Genomic DNA, 19,317 nt, shown 5'->3' on the forward strand with positions numbered 1-19,317 from the left:
CCCGTGTTAGCCCCATGCCAGGCCCATGCTAGCCCCATGGTAGCTCCATGCTAGCCCCATGCCAGGCCCACACATTGCAGCCAGAGGCCAGCAGCAGCCCCATCCCAGGCCCCTGCAGCCCCCGGGGCCCCTACCATGCACCACCCAGGGGCCCCCATCCCGGGGACACCTCCATGCAGCGAGGAGCACCACATGAGGGTCTCCCCCGGCCCCCTCCTCATCCACACAAAACACCAACCGACTCACCTCTCACTCTCCCCCTGTCTATGGAGACGGCCGTGACGGGCACACGTCGCCAACCAACCAGGAGCCGCGCCGCCGGCCTGCTCAGCCAATCACAGCCGAGGGGGGCGGGGACACGCACAGGCTTCTTTCTATGCCACTTTCCAACACGGATTCATGTGGGAATGTCAATCGAACATGGCGGCAGCGGTGGCTCCTCCCCCGGAGCATGCCGGGAGTTGTAGTTTTTTCCCAGTAATTTTCCTTTATCATTCCAACACATGGTCCTTTATGTTTTCTATGGCCTATCATATATCAGTGTACCAGCTCACTGCATCACATTTTATTTATATGATTTTCAGTCTGTGGTTTAAAGACGTGATGAAATCAGATATAAATCTAATTTTCAAATTTCCCCATCATATTATTGTGTGAAATGAGCCCTAGCCATGTGGTAGCCATGTGGTAGCCATGTAGTAGCCAGGTGGTAGCCATGTGGTAGCCAGGTGGTAGCCATGTGGTAGCCATGTAGTAGCCAGGTGGTAGCCATGTGGTAGCCAGGTGGTAGCCATGTGGTAGCCAGGTGGTAGCCATGTAGTAGCCAGGTGGTAGCCATGTAGTAGCCATGCCATGTACAGCTTGGTCATGGATAAACATGCCTACAGTATTGTTATATTAGCTGCCAGTAGCCCTGGGTACACCAGGCCTCAGCCTTTTCTGCAGTTGTTGCTAGGTTTTCACACTGATATCTCCATTATTATTGTGGTGGAATCTCGGTAAAAATAAATTTAGTAGGCCGAGATTACCACGTGGCATGTGTACGTGCATATGCTGACGTATCGATCAGTTGGTTGCACGAGGCAAGATACGATCAGTAGTGTACGGAGCATGTGCAAGAACACAGGATGTAGTATTCCCCTCCTCCATTGTGCTGGACAAGCCATGCGGTCAAACAGGAAGTTAATTCTTATTTGTGTTGATTGGTTAAGAGAATGTGCGGGTGGAGCTTGATATGGGAGGAGTTGTGTGCCTATATAGGGAGCCTGCACTATTGTCCGGGGCTCAGAACTTGCTGTATTTTGGTGACATTAGTCCCTCTGAGTCCCGATCGGTGATCCAATAAAGAATCTCTTCCTTCCTGAAGAAACCTGTGTCCATCCCTCTGTGCTTCGCTTCCGTCAGTTTCTCCGGTATCATTTGGTGCATTGGCCGGGAAGCTCATCGTTCAACGGTAGCTGAGAGGCAGAGGCGTGAGACGGTCTATCTTTGCCCACGTTCTCTACGGCTGCACCCCTGAACTTCTGCGTGGACCTCCCTTCGTCTCGGCGCCACTGGTCTGTTGTCCAGGAGATCATCGGCCTCTACGTAAGAAGTGCTGGGGTGTCCCCGTCGATGAGTGTGAACTCAGGTTCAGGAACGAGGAGGTAAGACAACTGCTGTTTTAGACGGCAGAACCCACTAGGGGTATACCGATTGTGCGGTAGGCCCAAAGGGGTTTGAATCTGTGTATCTGCCCCCTCTGTCGGAGGGAAGGAGCGAAGGCGCACCGCTCGATCGAACGCTCTTTAGTCAGACCGTTTGATTCTGTTAGTCAGGCGGGGCTCTGGTGTAAATAGCCCTAGCCGGACACCGGTGTCTTGTCTAGACTAGCGTTCTAGGGTGTATATTTTGTTCGCTAGGTCGGAGGGACCGGGAGACTAAGCGGCGTCTGTGTAAATTCGGTTCGCTAGCTCTCAACCTATCTGGGCTAAGTGGGAAGGCGTGTAAATTTGGAACCCACTAGACTTTTGATAGTTCGACTAAGAGGCGTCTGTGTAAATTCGGTCCTCTAGCTCGATTATATGTGGTGCTTGGGCAGTGTGGCTAACCAAAACGTATGTAGATTGTTTTTAGGTAGTCCATTCAAGGTACTGGCCAATAGTTTAGTTGGGAATTGTAAATGTGATAAAGATTGTTTAGTAAAGTGTATATCTTGTTAGATAGCGCGAGCTCAGCCGTCTAGCGAGAGTGTTAATAGTGTGTTGCTGTATTATAGTGCACGGTACCATAACCCTGTATATTTACTGACACTGTATATAAGTACTAATCATTGTCGTCCATTGCATGTTTAACACCATAACCACTAATAATTGTATTGTGACCTTAACTTGTGCTTTGACCTATGCTAACCGTACTGTAACCGCTATTTGTAAAAGACGATGTTACTGGGGTGTGTTATAGACGGGTAATTCATATATAGAGAATTATAGCGTGGGTGACTGTATAGTTTCGCCAAAGGGCATAATATTGATTATATAGTGACTGGTGTAACAGCTGTGTGTGTACGGGAATTCCCTGAGTGTTTATTGTTATTGTGTACGTTTCACTTGGTAACCGTACCACGTGGTGCTGTTGCCAGAGGAAACGGGTGTGACTGTTGGATAGTACGCGTGTATAGTATTCGTTGTCGACGACGTTCCATTGTTAAGTATGGGTGCGTCGCAGTCAACGATTCCGGATCCCTTAGGTTGTATGGTGAAGAATTTTAAAAAGGGATTCAAAACTTGTGATTTCGGGGTTAAAATGTCTCCTGTACGTTTGGTCACTTTGTGTACTAGGGAGTGGCCTACTTTGGTTGCGGCATGGCCGCCACGTGGTAGTTTGGATCCAACTCTGGTACAGCGCTTACACGTGGCTGTATCAGGTAGGCCTGAACTTTACGGCCAGTTTCCTTATATTGATTGTTGGAGACAGGTCGTAAATGACTCGCCAAAATGGCTTCAGACATGCCACGAGGAGCAATGTCGCCTCATGGTAGCTAGGACTTGTTTGTCCACTAGGACTGGTGTTAGGCCCATTTTGGACACGCCCCCTGAGTCCGAGATCCCTTTGCCGCCCCCTTACTTTCCGTTAAGAGGAAGTGACGCAAATGCAGGAAGTCCTGCAACCCTCCCCTCATTACCCCCATCCACTTCCGCTTCCTCCTCCAGTACAGAATCCACCCCCTCTCGTACTAAATCTCCCCTTCCGGAATCAGAACCAACCCCCATTAAATCCGAATATCCTGATTTGGCGCCACTTCAGACTTCCGGTCAAGCTTCATCTAGCTCGACTCGAAGTGTTTTATTTACAACCTTTTCCCAAAACCAAGCTCCCACATCCCCATACCCCATTTCTCCCCGACTGGAACCTATGACTGACGCCCCTCCACGTAGCCCCATACAGACCCGACAACTGACCGGTACCCAACAATTAAAGCACTATCAGATGCCTCTTCGTCTGAATCCCGGGTCAGCCTATATCGATGCCGCAGGTCAAATGGCACATGCTGACCCAGTCTTCGTATATGTCCCGTTCACTACAACCGATCTTTTAAACTGGAAGACCCACAATTCCTCGTATACTGAGAAACCACAAGCTATGACTGATCTGTTCACCTCAATAGTACAGACACATAATCCGACATGGGCTGATTGCCAGCAGTTATTAATGACTTTGTTTAACAATGAGGAAAGGACAAGAATTAATCAAGCAGCCATTAAAGCACTAGAGGATAGAGCCCGTGCTTTGAACCAAGCTAATCCAGCAGCATGGGCCGCAACACATTATCCCAACACCGATCCCGATTGGAATGTAAATGGTGCTGATATGGTTCAACTCAGAGCCTATAGAGACGCTATAATTGCTGGCATGAAAGCAGGAGGAAAGAAAGCCATTAACATGTCGAAGACAGTTGAGGTGATTCAGAAAAGCGATGAAGCGCCCAGTGTCTTTTATGACCGATTATTGGAGGCATACCGCTTGTATACCCCCTTTAATCCGGAAGACGCAGATAATTCCCGAATGGTGAACTCCGCCTTTGTCAGCCAAGCTTACGGAGATATTAAGCGCAAGCTACAAAAGTTAGAAGGGTTTGCAGGTATGTCTATCACCCAACTAATGGAGGTAGCAAATAAGGTTTATATGAATAGGGAAACAGAAAGTAAGAAAGAGGAAGAGCGCAAGATGCGTAGAAAGGCAGATATGCTAGCGGTAGCGATCGCAGGCGTAGATAGACGGGGCCCAGATAGAGGCGATAGTAAGTGGGATGAGGAACCTCTAAGTAGAAATCAGTGCGCATACTGTAGGGAAGAAGGGCATTGGAGAAATGAGTGTCCGCAAAGAGAACAGTCTGAGAGAGACAGACCTAGGACAGGTTATGGAAACTTTAGAGGCAGAGCGAGAGGTAGAGGAGGCCCCGGAGGGAGTAATGGTAATAGAGGGAGCAATGGGAACAGAGGAAGTGTTAGGGAAGACAGGCATTTTCCAGCAGCGCAAAGGTCCCGCGATAGAGAAGGTAGGGACTTTGTAGGATTGGCTGACACGGTTATGGAGGACTATTGATACCGACCGGGCTCCATCCCCCTTGGTCGAGCGGAGCCTATGGTCGATGTATCAATAGGGGGAAAAAGGAGTGCGTTCATGATCGACACTGGTGCTGAACATTCAGTGGTGACTAATCTAGTTGCTCCTCCATCTGGAAGGACTATTACTGTGATAGGAGCAACTGGAAGAAGTGCTGAAAAACCGGTTCTTAAAAGTCGACTCTGTACATTGGGAGGCCACGTAGTAAAACATCAATTCCTTTATATGCCTGAATGTCCAGTCCAATTGCTGGGACGTGATATGCTATCTAAATTACAAGCGCAGATTACGTTCCTACCAAATGGAACAACATCCTTAAAGTTTAATGGACCTTCAGGTATTATGACTTTATCCGTACCAAAGGAAGAAGAGTGGCGACTTTATACAGCGTTGACTATCCAAAACCCTAGGAGTGATGAATCCTTATTCAACATACCAGGAGTTTGGGCAGAGAACAACCCACCAGGACTGGCCCGCAATATTCCACCTATTAAAATCGAACTAAAACTTGGGGTTTATCCAGTGAGCCTAAGACAATATCACATCCCGCAGAAGGCTAAGAAGAACATCCAATCTTATCTGGATAAGTTCATACGGTATGGTATCCTAAAATTCTGTACTTCCCCCTGGAACACCCCATTGCTGCCTGTTCAAAAGCCCGGTACAGATGAGTATCGACCTGTGCAGGACTTGAGAGCAGTCAACGATGCGGTTGTTAGTATACATCCAGTCGTGCCCAATCCATATAACCTGCTTGCTTTAATTCCGGGCGGGGCTACCTATTTTACAGTCTTAGACCTCAAAGATGCCTTCTTTTGCCTCCGAATTGCCGCAGAAAGTCAATGTATCTTCGCTTTCCAATGGGAAAACGCTGTAACGGGCTCAAAACGCCAAATGACCTGGACAAGACTGCCCCAAGGGTTTAAAAATTCACCTACCCTATTTGGTTCAGCTCTAAGTCAAGATCTACTGGATTTCGAGTCCATCCCAGGAGAGTGTGTATTGTTACAATATGTAGATGACTTGTTGATAGCAGCAGTTACAAAAGAAATATGTCAGCAAGCGACGCACAATCTACTACACATTCTCTGGAAGGCAGGATACAAGGTGTCTAGAAAGAAGGCTCAGTTGTGTTTGCCAACTGTCAAATATCTGGGATTCCATATCTCTGAAGGTCAAAGAATTATGGGGCCAGAGAGAAAAGAAGCTGTCTGCCAAATACCGATACCCAAGAATAGAAGACAAGTGCGAGAATTCTTGGGGGCAGCAGGCTTCTGTAGGATATGGATTCCCAGCTACGCGATACTGGCAAAACCTCTGTATGCAGCTATCAAAGGTACAGAGCACGACCCCTTCTTATGGACTCAAGAACAGCAAACGGCATTTGAAGATGTGAAGAAGGCTTTGATGAGTGCCCCAGCATTAGGTCTACCTGATCACACACGACCATTCTACCTGTATGTACATGAGCAAAGAAGAATGGCTGTGGGAGTATTGACACAGTACTTGGGATCATGGCAAAGACCTGTTGCCTACATGTCTAAGCAACTGGATGCAGTGGCCAGCGGACTTCCACCTTGTCTAAGAGCCGTAGCTGCAGCCGCCCTGCTAGTAGCTGAAGCCGATAAACTCACTCTGGGTCAAGAACTTTATGTACGAGTCCCACATGCAGTACAGACGTTGTTGGATTACAAAGGAAATCATTGGTTTAGTAACAGCCGTATGACCAAGTATCAAGCAATGTTGTGTGAAAACCCAAGAGTGCATTTAGAGACTGTAAACACCTTAAATCCAGCTACCCTTTTGCCACAACCTACTGAAAGTCAACATGATTGTTTGGAAGTAATGGATGAAGTATTTTCAAGTAGACCAGATCTTCGTGATTTTCCCATCCAGAACCCCGATGTTCAATATTACACCGACGGCAGTAGTTATGTGAAAGAAGGGATCCGCTATGCAGGATATGCAGTAACAACAATAGACAAGGTGATAGAAGCTCGGCTACTGGCGAAAGGAACATCAGCACAAAAGGCAGAATTGATAGCACTGACACGAGCGTTACAATTGGCTGAAGGTTTAAGAGTGAACATCTACACGGACTCCAAGTATGCGTTTTTAACCACTCATGCCCACGGAGCTCTGTATAAAGAAAGAGGACTACTGAATTCAGAAGGCAAAGAAATCAAATATGCAGCTGAAATCCTACAACTATTGGAAGCAGTGTGGGAGCCGAAAGAAGTCGGTATCATACATTGTCGAGCGCATCTGAGAGGAGATGGTGATGTAACCAAAGGAAATCGGATGGCAGACAGTACAGCTAAGCGTGCCGCTGAATCAGGAAGACAGGAGTATGTGGGGCATATAGCTGCTCTAATACCAACCCCACTGTCTCAATGGACTCCAGTTTATACAGCTCAAGAAGAGGAGTGGTTAAAGACTGAACCAGGAAAGTATTTGGAGAACAAGTGGTATCAGCTAGAAGATGGAAGAATAGTCATACCAGCATCACTAGCGGTAGAAATTGTCCAAAACTATCACAACGGGACACATTCTGGGAGAGACAGTACAGAAGAATCTCTCAGAAAACATTTCTACATACCAAGATTGTCCAACTTGACTCAGGCCATTGTACGCAGATGTGTAACGTGTGCTAAAAATAATGCAAGACAAGGACCAGTAAAGCCACCAGGAGTCCAGTTTATGGGGGGACTCCCCATGTCCGATCTACAAATAGACTTTACAGTGATGCCTAAGTCGGGTGGACATCGTTACCTGCTGGTAATTGTGTGCACCTATTCAGGCTGGGTAGAAGCATGTCCTACTCGTACAGAGAAAGCAGGAGAAGTTGTGAGATTCCTGCTACGAGAAATAATACCCCGATATGGACTACCTTGTTCTATAGGATCGGACAATGGTCCAGCTTTTGTTCACCAGTGCCTACAACAACTGACTCATATGCTTGGTATAAAGTGGAGGCTTCATACTGCATATAGACCCCAGAGCTCTGGTAAGGTAGAGAGAATGAATAGAACTATTAAGAACCAGTTGGCTAAAATGTGTCAGGAAACCCAACTTAAGTGGAACGTTCTCTTACCCATAGCTCTATTGCGAATCCGCAGTACCCCTACCAGAAGGATGGGCCTTTCTCCTTTTGAAATCATGTATGGGCGACCACCTCCCGTACTTGGTAACTTAAGGGGGGACTTGAGTCAGTTGGGAGAAGGAATTACCCGGCAGCAGGTTGTAGAGTTGGGTAAGACTATGGAGGAGGTACAGAAATGGGTACAAGATAGATTACCTGTGAATATTTATCCCCCAGTTCATAGTTACCATCCAGGAGATCAAGTGTGGATTAAAGAGTGGAATAATGTACCGTTAGGGCCCAAGTGGAGAGGTCCTTATGTTGTTCTTTTGTCTACCCCTACAGCGATAAAAGTAGCCGAAGTGACTCCGTGGATACATCACTCCAGGGTTAAACCAGCAGCAGTCGATTCTTGGCAAGTTACAGCAGATCCAGAGAATCCCTGCAAGATCCGGTTAAAACGCACTACTCAGTCGGAGTAACGAGGAATCGTGTGGATTACAAATTTTATTGTTACAGGGATTTGGTGAAGTGAGTGTTTTAGACGGCCATAATAAAGCCTGTCCGCTCACCAGCACATAGTATATAAGCCAGGAAAGTCTCGAAGGGACACCTGTGAAGACGAGCAGAACTCCATTCCCTGCAGCCCTTACATCCTGGAAGCTGAGGTGCCTTCGCACGGACGAAGACTGAGGATGACGGCGAAAGATGTGTTTTTGATAGTGTTTATTTATGTGTGTTTTTATATTCAGGAAGGTAGAGGTACCGACACTCCTAGCTGTGAGGTATGCATTAAGACTACGAGAACAGGTAACCATATTTCCCAAACCCTAATTTGGCATTCACAATACGAGTGTAAAGGAGATGTATCAAGATGTAGATACCTTAATATAGACTATAGTGTGTGCCATTTAGGAGTAGGAGAACCTAAGTGCTTCAGTCCAGAGTATCAACCCCGTACAATTTGGTTGACTCTCAGGAATGGAGATCCTCAGGGGACCCTAATTAATAAGACAGTGTTAGAATCTGTACATTCTTCGGGTGTTCTGCTATTTGATTCGTGTAAGGCGATATCAAGTGGTAGAAAGCCGTGTAATGTATGTGGGGATCTTAGATGGGAGAGGACGTATGGGTCTAACGATTAATATATTTGTCCCAGTAGTAAAAATAAATATGTGAGTCCTAGATGCCCAAATAGAGAATATAACTTTTGCCCATATTGGTCTTGTGTGGGGTGGGCAACTTGGGGACAGACAGTAGACAAGGACATGATAGTGACTAAGTTGCCTACCAGCCCATATTGTAAGTCTATGGAATGCAACCCAGTCCATATACTTATAAATAACCCCGACAAGTTCTTAGACAAGTATGGCAATTTATTTGGGTTTCAGATATACGGGACGGGTTTAGATCCTGGGACAGTATTGTTTATAGGGATAGAGACTGATACGGTATCCTCCCAGACTCATCAAGTATATCATTCCTTTTATGAAGAGATGAGTATAGATAATAAGATCCCCCATAATGCTAAAAACCTGTTCATTGATTTAGCCGAAAGTATTGCCGGTAGTCTTAATGTTACCAACTGCTATGTGTGTGGAGGTACTAACATGGGAGACCAATGGCCTTGGGAAGCAAAGGAGGTAATGTCCGGTTCTGAGGCAGTTGACCAACTAATATCTACACAAGCCGATTATCATATGAGTGTTAGAGGTAAATCTGAGTGGAGATTAAAGACCTCCATCATAGGTTATGTTTGCATAGCAAGGAAAGGAATAATGTATAATACTTCTGTAGGAGAATTAACTTGTCTAGGGCAAAAAGCTTATGATGACGATACTAAGAATACAACTTGGTGGTCGGCTTCAAATGTCTCAGAACCATCTAACCCGTTTGCTAGATACGCCAATTTAAAGGATGTGTGGTTTGACCTATCTATCACATCTAACTGGAGAGCCCCAGCAAATTTGTACTGGATCTGTGGTAAGAAAGCCTATTCGGAGTTGCTACAGGACTGGGAAGGGGCATGTGTGTTGGGTATGCTCAAACCATCCTTCTTCTTGTTACCTATTGAAACAGGTGAGACTTTAGGTGTTAAAGTGTATGATGTGAATCATAGGAAGAAAAGGGGACCCATAGAGATAGGCGCCTGGGAAGATAATGAATGACCTCCCCAGCGTATTATAGATTATTATGGGCCAGCCACGTGGGCAGAAGATGGTACCTTTGGTTATAGAACCCCTATTTATATGCTCAACCGTATTATAAGATTACAGGCGGTGGTTGAGATTATCACTAACGAGACATCACAAGCGCTCAATCTTCTAGCGAAGCATAATACCAGGATGAGGACAGCAGTCTACCAAAATAGATTAGCTTTGGATTACCTTTTGGCAGTAGAGGGAGGTGTATGTGGGAAGTTTAACCTAAGCAATTGCTGTCTTCAAATAGATGACGAAGGGCAAGCAATAGCTGAGCTTACTAGCCATATGGTTAAACTAGCGCATGTGCCTACTCAGGTATGGAAAGGGTACAATCCAAGTAGTTGGTTTGGTAGCTGGTATGAGTGGTTTGGAGGGCTTAAGGCAGTGGTAGGTGGAGTCCTACTGATTTTAATGTTGTGTCTACTCCTACCGTGTCTTATACCCTTAGTAGTTAGATCTGTGCAAAGCCTGATAGAAAATATAGCAGAGAGGAAGGCTGCTGCACAGATAATGGCAATATATAAATATAAGGCTCTAGATCAGGGAGAACCAATGCAGGAAGATGAATGTTGAAGATTCACATCATAAGATAAGTCTGGTCTGGTTCAAGGTAACTTGCGGTGTAAGCAAACTAAGGTTAAGTGATGCCTCAAGTAATTGTAAAATATCAAGAGGCATCAAAGGGGGGAATGTGGTGGAATCTCGGTAAAAATAAATTTAGTAGGCCGAGATTACCACGTGGCATGTGTACGTGCATATGCTGACGTATCGATCAGTTGGTTGCACGAGGCAAGATACGATCAGTAGTGTACGGAGCATGTGCAAGAACACAGGATGTAGTATTCCCCTCCTCCATTGTGCTGGACAAGCCATGCGGTCAAACAGGAAGTTAATTCTTATTTGTGTTGATTGGTTAAGAGAATGTGCGGGTGGAGCTTGATATGGGAGGAGTTGTGTGCCTATATAGGGAGCCTGCACTATTGTCCGGGGCTCAGAACTTGCTGTATTTTGGTGACATTAGTCCCTCTGAGTCCCGATCGGTGATCCAATAAAGAATCTCTTCCTTCCTGAAGAAACCTGTGTCCATCCCTCTGTGCTTCGCTTCCGTCAGTTTCTCCGGTATCATTATCATTATTTTATTATTTATATAGCACCATGGATGGTTTACAAATGAAGAATATCAGCCTATAATGTGCTGGCAAGGTCAGCCTATGTTTAGTCTGAAAGCTCTGCAGCACATTATTATTATTATTATTGTGTTATTATTTATATAGCGCCAACAAATTCTGCAGCGCTTTATGCGTATGAATATCTCGTAGCCGTACACCCCTTAAAACAATGGTAGCCGGTTCGCCATTTACCTTGGGACGTTTCTTTATTCCGTTGGAAAGTGCAGTATGTGAAGTTTACAGATGTCACATTGGGTTAATATATTACTTTATAAACACCCTGAGTCCTGTGGTTGCTTAAATCGTACCTTTAGATTCAGCTTAAGATTTTATCTTTTATTGTTATAATTTTTGGCATTTATATAGGGCCAGCTTATTCCGCAATGCTATACATTGTGTTAGCAGATTTTCTAGCAAATGTATAGATTAGAAGGAAAATCTATTGAAATTTAGTTTTTTTTCTCCCCGCTGTCAAGGCACTGACTGAGATCCCGCAGGAGATCCCTCTGCTCTCCTCCAAAAGCAACCACAGCGCATGCGCTGCTACTAGCACCACTAGGGCGTATAAGGAAGGATTGACTTAACGTAATTTTGTTTCGATGCTGGCAATGAAGTCAACGTCAATGACAAGATTTACTTTGCTTGTGGATGCGTCCCAAGCAGGGCGAATCAAAGACCAGAGTGGAGGACGTTCCAGAGGTCTGGAGGTGGAACGGAATTAAAGTGCCGGATGTCCCAGACCTAATGCACTCAGAGACCTAATGGCCGCACTCGCATTAGGATTTCCCATAGGAAAGCATTGATGAATGCTTTCCTATGGGGAAAAATATGACGCTGGAGCATGAGGACATCCAGCGTCAGATAACTGTTAGACAGCCACTGAGGGCCCGACGTGGGACTTAGAGCTGCAATGTAAACATTGCACTTCTTTGGAACTGCAATGTTTTACATTGCAGCACTAAGTGCAAAAGGGACACAGCACCCAGACCACTTCAATGAGCTAAAGTGGTCTGGGTGCCTACAGTGTCCCTTATACTTTTGAAGTTTTTATATCCTGCTCTGTAAATTTACCTTTAATCACATACAGGAGGCTCCTGCGAGGTCTAGCAAGCTTTCAACAGAGCAAGAGATAAGGAATTCTATATTAAACATAATGTGCATCTATCTATCCTCCCTTAGACACAAGTATGTCCCGTCTAGGCCCTTACGATCTGCTGAAGACTTACGTCTATCTTCTCTCCGAACTCCCACCTCTGATGCTCGCCTTCAAGATTTCTCGAGGGCTGCACCGTTCCTGTGGAACTCGCTTCCCTCCTCTGTTCGATGCTCACCCAGTCTCCACTCCTTCAAAAAATCGTTAAAAACCCACTTCTTCATAAAAGCGTATCAATTAAACTGTTAATAGCTCCCAACTGATTCCTCTTCTGCAACTGTCACTAGTCTAATACTATCCTTACGTTTTTGTGTCATTTTACCCCACTCCCTCTAGCATATAAGCTCATTGAGCAGGGCCCTCAACCCCTCTGTTCCTGTGTGTCCAACTTGTCTGGTTACACCTACATGTCTGTTCGTCCACCCATTGTAAAGCGCTGCGGGAATTTGACGGCGCTCTATAAATATCATAATAATAATAATGTGCAGTAAAGGAAGTTTATGTAGCGGTACTTACCTTATCCGGGGGCCGGCCGAGGTCCTCAGTTCCCGCCGCGCGCGGCTCGCACGGGGCTCGAATGATGGCGGGCACTGACCGCGGGATGCGGTCACGTGTCCCGCCTAGCACCAAGAGCGCGTAGCGCGTCTCATGCATGCTCTTAAAGGGGAGGTGGGAGCCGAAAATTAAAACGGTCTCCCATTGGCCCCTGTCATCCCACACTCCCCATACACTCACATTTTGGGGGCGTGGAGATGACAGGGGCCAATCAAATTAAACGTTAGGGTATTTATACTTACCTCTCCCTTATCTCTCTGCCCTATCGTGGTTTCTGTTTCAGTTCCCTTTAGCGCTTGTTGTGTTCAGTTGTGTTTTCTCGTACTTGACCTTGGCTTTGTATTTAACTCAGTTTATCTCTTTATCCCTGTTTTGTCTTGTTTGCCGGCTTACTGATTACTGTGTACCAGACCTTGGCTAGTTCTTGTTTTCGCTGTCTCTTTGTACCCTTGACCTCAGATCGTTCCTGACTCTGTATTTCTCTCCTCTACGTAGAGTCCGGCCATTCTAAGGTCCGGTAAGACGTATCTCTGCTCTATATTGTCAATTTTTTGTACTAAATCTTGCGAGCTGGGGTAAACTACCGTGACAGTTTACACGTTAGATGTCTTTTTACAGGAAGTGTTTAGGAAGGCTGTGTAAGTCACATGCAGGGGGTGTGACTAGGGATGTATAAACAAAGTGATTTAACTCCTAAATGGCAAATAATTGAGCAGTGAGACTGCAGGGGCATGATCTCTAATACATCTAAACACCACTTCATTCAGTTAGTTGTTTTGGTGATTATAGTGTCCCTATAGTGTCCGAGAAGTTGCGAGGAGGGGCCTACATAGATTGGATTTGTTGTTCCAGCACATACCACAGATGATCAATCAGATTGAGGCCAAGGCAACACCTTGAACTCTTTGTCATGTTCCTTAATCCATTCCTGAATAATGTTTGCAGTGTGCAGGGAGCATGATCCTGCTGAAAGAGGCCACTGCTATCGAGAAAAACTATTGCCAAGAAGGAGTGTAATTGGTAACTAGTCAAAGTAACATCCACAGGAATGCCAGTACCCAAAGTTTCCAGCAGAACACTGCCCTGAGCATAACACTGCCTCCACAGGCCTGCCTTCTTCCCATTGTGCATGGTCCTGGTGCCATCTCTTCCCCAGGTAAATGATGCACATGCCATCCATCTGATATAAAATAAAATGTGATTCTACCCAGGCAGCATTCTTCTATTGTTCCATGGTCCAGCTCTGATGCTTATGTCCCCATTGAAGGCACTTTCAGTGGTGGACAGGGGTCATCATGGGGACTCTGACCAGTGTACCGCTACACAGCCCCATACCCAGCAAACTGAGATGCATTGTGTGTTCTGACACCTTTCTATTATGGCCAGTTTTTTTGCGATATTTAAAGTAGCTCTTCTGTGTGACCGGACCAGACAGGCTAGCCTTCTCCCCTCACATGCGTCAATTACCCTGATGCCGGTTGACCAGTTGTCCTTCCTTGCACCACTTTTGGTATGTAGTAACAATCGCATACTGGGAACACCCCACAAGACTTGCCATTTTGTAGATGCTCTGACCATGTAGTCTAGCCATCACTATTTGGCCCTTGCCAAAGTCACTCAGATCTTATCACTTGTACATTTTCCTGATTCCAACACATGAAATTCAAGAACTTAACTGTTCACTTGCTGCCTGATATATCCCAACCCATAACAGGTGCCATTGTAACAATATAATCAATGTTATTCACTTCACCTGTTAGTGGGTTTAATGTTGTGGCTGATCAGTATATTAGAAAATGTAATGCCATCTCCTATATCATTTGATGTTGTCAGAATTTAAATTCAGTATATATGTTGTTTTATAAAGATCTTAGTGCTTTAAATAAATCAGAGGTGACAAGTTCATTTAATAAAACCAAAACCCTGAGTACAGGCACAAAAAAATATTCACACAAAATTCAAAATACATGAATGCATTGCATATTTCTGAAAGGAATCACATCTTTAAATATAGCAGCATTTAAATAAAACCTGTCATATTATATCTATTACATAAAATAAAAGATTACAATAATATAATATCATTGCTATGTATTATTTTGTAATGAATACTTGGAAGGTAAAGAGCTACTTGTCACACTAACTTGCTGACGTGCTTTTTATGTCTGGAGTATGTCACAGTTTATAGGTAGATATCCGCTTGGGGCAAAAGAAAGGAAACCAACTATTGGCTAGGATATGTTATAAACCACCTAATGTTAATATTAATGAGGAACAACCGGTGTTTGAGCAAATTGAGAAAGCTCCAAATCTGGGTAACACGTTAATTATTGAAGATTTTAATTACCCGGACATAAATTGGGACAGAGGGACTAGTAACCCAACAAAGGGAATTAGGTTTTTGAACTTGTTAAATGATGCCTTCATGTCACAACTTGTACAAGCACCAACTAGAAAGGACGCTTGTCTGGACCTGGTTCTAACAAACAAAGTTGATCTTTTGACCAACATTCAAGTAGGTGAGCTCTTGGGAAATAGTGATCACAATATAGTGTCCTTTGAAATAAACTTAAAAAAAAGCAAAATCACATGGGGTATAATAAAACATATCACACTATAGTCACCAAAACAACTTTATCTTATTGAAACAGTTTTGGTGTATGGATAATTTCCCTGCAGTGTCACTGCTAAATTCTCTGCCATTTAGAAGTTAAATCACTTTATTTATGCACCCTAGCCACACCTCCATGCATGTGACTTACACAGCCTTCCGAAACACTTCCTGTAAAGAGTCAGCTAATGTTTATACTTCCTTCATTGCAAATTCTATACAATTTAAAATGTATTATCCCCTGCACTGTTGATAGCTTGCTAGACCCCACAGAAGCATTCTGTGTATGATTAAAGTTCGCTTTAGAGAACAGGCAAAAATAACTTTTAAAGTAAGTCACACCCAGGGGAGGTGTGACTAGGGCTGCATGGACATAAACTAAAGGGATTTAACTCCTAAATTACAGAGATTTGAGCAGTGAGACTGCAGGATCATAATCTATACACTAAAACTGCTTCCTAAGCTAAAGTTGTTTTGGAGACTATAGTGCCCCTTTAAGGCCAATTTCTATAAGTTAAGGGCAGCTTTAAAATATATTGACTGGCATAAACTCTTTAGTGAAAAAACACGGAGGATAAAGTGAACATCTTCCAACAAATATTAGAAAGGTACATGTTTTAGTATGCACCATTGAGTAATAAATATAAAACAAACAATTTAAAACCAATGTGGCTTAGTGGGGAAGTAAATCGAGAAATTAAAAATAAGAAAAGGGCATTCAAAGCTTTTAAATCTGACAAATCAGAGGCATCCTATAAAAGATATAAGGAAGCCAATAGTGAGTGAAAAAAGGAGATTAGATTTGCTAAAACCAACCCCAAAGCGTTTTTTAAGTACATAAATTCTAAATAAAAAATAAAAAATGAAAGTGTAGGTACACTAAAAACTGGGGTGGGGGTGTTGGTTAATGTAAACCAGGAAAAGGCAGAAATTTTAAATACCGTATATACTCGAGTATAAGCCGACCCGAATATAAGCCGAGGCCCCTAATTTTAACCCAAAAAACTGGGAAAACTTATTGACTCGAGTATAAGACTAGGGTGGGAAATGCAGCAGCTACTGGTACATTTCTAAATAAAATTAGATCCTAAAAAAATTATATTAACTGAATATTTATTTACAGTGTGTGTATATAATTAATGCAGTGTGTATATGAATGCAGTGTGTGTGTATGCAGTGCAGTGTGTATATAATGAATGGAGTGCAGTGTGTGTGTATGAGTGCAGTGTGTGTGTATGAGTGCAGTGTGTGTATAATGAGTGCAGTGTGTGTATAATGAGTGCAGTGTGTGTATGAATGCAGTGTGTATGCAGTGTGTGTATGAGTGCAGTGTGTATGCAGTGTGTGTATGAGTGCAGTGTGTATGCAGTGTGTGTATGAGTGCAGTGTGTGTGTGTGTGTATGAGTGCAGTGTGTGTGTGTGTGTATGAGTGCAGTGTGTGTGTGTGTGTATGAGTGCAGTGTGTGTGTGTATAAGTGCAGTGTGTATGCAGTGTGTATGTATGAGTGCAGTGTGTGTGAGTGCAGTGTGTATGAATGCAGTGTGTTTATAATGAATGCAGTGCAGTGTGTGTATGTGCAGTGTGTGTGTGTGTGTGTGAGTGCAGAGCATTGGTGGGGGGTGGGCATTTTATTAATTATTATTTAATTATTATTTTAATATTTTTTTTAATGTTATTTTTTTTGGTAACTTTTTTTTTAATTTTATTATTATTTGTATTATTATTTTTATGTTATTATTTTAATTATTTTTTCCTTATTATTATTTGTTTTATTATTATTTTTATTTTTTCGTCCCCCCTCCCTGCCTGTTAGCTGGCCAGGGAGGGGGGCTCTCACTCCCTGGTGGTCCAGTGGATGGGCTGTAGGAGGGGGGCTGTCAGGAAGCTGTAACTTACCTTCACAGCAGCTCCTGTCAGCTCCCTTCTCTCTCCTCCGGTGCGTGCAGCTCCCAGGTCAGCTCCCTCTGCAACTCTCGCGGCCGCGCGGAGCGTTGCCACGGTAACCCGTGGCAACGCTCTGACCCCGCGGCTCTCGCGAGAGTTGCAGAGGGAGCTGACCTGGGAGCTGCACGCACCGGAGGAGAGAGAAGGGAGCTGACAGGAGCTGCGGTGAAGGTAAGTTACAGCTTCCTGACAGCCCCCGGTCCATGTCTGTATTATGGCAATGAAAATTGCCATAATACAGACAACTGACTCGAGTATAAGACGAGTGAGTGTTTTTCAGCACAAAAAATGTGCTGAAAAACTCGTCTTATACTCGAGTATATACGGTAACTATTTCTCTCCATAAGTGAACCTGTTTTTAATCTTTCAAGATTCTTTTCTTGCATGAAGTGTTCCGGAGGGTTGGAGTAAGGCAGATGTGGTTCCTATATTCAAAAAGGGTTCAAAATCCTTGCCTGGAAATTATAGACCTGTAAGCTTAACTTCTGTGGCTGGAAAAGTATCTGAAAGGTTATTAAGGGATAATATTCAAGAATTCCTTGAGAAGAACGTGGTTATCAGCAAAAATCAGCACGGTTTTATGACGCACAGATCATGTCAAACTAACTTGATTGCATTCTACGAAGAAGTAAGTAGAAGTATAGATCAGGGTGTTGCAGTGGATGTGATCTACTTGGATATTGCCAAGGCATTTGATACAGTTCCACACAATAGATTAGTGTTCAAATTCAAAGAAATCGGTCTAGATGAAAATTCTTGTTCTTGGGTAGAACATTGGCTTACAAATAGAGAACAAAGAGTTGTCATTAATGGTAAAATTTCAAGCTGGACAGAGGTGGCAACTGGTGTCCTTCAGGGTTCTGTTCTGGGACCCCTTCTATTTAACATGTTTATAAATGGTCTTGAAAAAATAATTGAAAGTCATGTTTCAGTGTTTGCAGATGACACAGAACTCTGTAAAGTAATACAATGTGAGCAAGATATTACTTTGCTGCAGAGGGATTTAGATAGACTGGGGGGCTGGGCACTCAAATGGCAGATGAAATTAGAAACATAGAATGTGACGGCAGATAAGAACCATTCGGCCCATCTAGTCTGCCCAGTTTTCTAAATACTTTCATTAGTCCCTGGCCTTATCTTATAGTTAGGATAGCCTTATGCCTATCCCACGCATGCTTAAACTCCTTTACTGTGTTAACCTCTACCACTTCAGATGGAAGATTTAAATGTTGAAAGATGCAAAGTTATGCACTTCGGCGTAAACAATGTACAAGCAACGTATACACTTAATGGAAGCGAATTAGGGATAAGAACACACGAAAAGGACTTGGGAATTGTTATAGACAACAAACTATGCAACAAAGTGCAATGTCAATCAGCAGTGGCTAAGGCAAGTCATGTATTGTCATGCCTGAAAAGGGGGCATTAATTCTCGGGATGAAAATGTTATTTTGCCTCTTTATAAATCACTCGTAAGACCCCATCTTGACTATGCTGTGTCATTTTGGGCACCTGATCTAAAGAAGGAAATTATGGTACTAGAAAATGTGCAGAGGCAGGTTGCAAAATTAATAAAAGGAATGGAACATTTTAGCTATGAAAAAAGGTTAACAAATTGTTGCTTCAGTGGGGATATGATAACTTTATACAAATATATCCAGGGCCAATACAAACCTTTGTGTGGAAATCTATTCACAAACCGGACTTTAACCCCTTAAGGACACATGACGTGTGTGACATGTCATGATTCCCTTTTATTCCAGAAGTTTGGTCCTTAAGGGGTTAAATGACACGAGGTCATGCGTTTAGACTGGAAGAAAGAAGATTTTGTCTAAGGCAAAGGAAAGGTTTTTTAACAATAAGGATGTGGAATTCTCTGCCTAAAGAAGTGGTTTTATTAGAGTCCATACAGATGTTCAAACAGCAACTAGATGCATACTTGCAAAAACAGAATATTCAAGGATATGCATTTCTCAATGTAGGGTAATAACT

At 43.8% G+C, this 19,317-nt stretch overlaps 1 protein-coding gene across 1 annotated transcript in view; it reads right to left on the bottom strand.

Annotated features, from left to right (window-relative positions):
- ERI3 (ERI1 exoribonuclease family member 3) overlaps positions 1 to 879 on the bottom strand; it is a 262,591-nt gene extending 261,712 nt beyond the window's left edge. Inside the window, exons 1-2 of the mRNA XM_063428007.1 lie at positions 682 to 879; positions 247 to 382 (exon numbers count right to left, since the gene is read on the bottom strand). Coding sequence (XP_063284077.1) covers positions 247 to 382; positions 682 to 879 — 334 coding nt within the window. The remainder of the gene's footprint in view (positions 1 to 246; positions 383 to 681) is intronic.
- Positions 880 to 19,317: the final 18,438 nt, after the last annotated feature.

The sequence above is a fragment of the Pelobates fuscus genome, chromosome 7, assembly GCF_036172605.1.
Source record: "Pelobates fuscus isolate aPelFus1 chromosome 7, aPelFus1.pri, whole genome shotgun sequence".
NCBI classification, from domain to species: domain Eukaryota; kingdom Metazoa; phylum Chordata; class Amphibia; order Anura; family Pelobatidae; genus Pelobates; species Pelobates fuscus.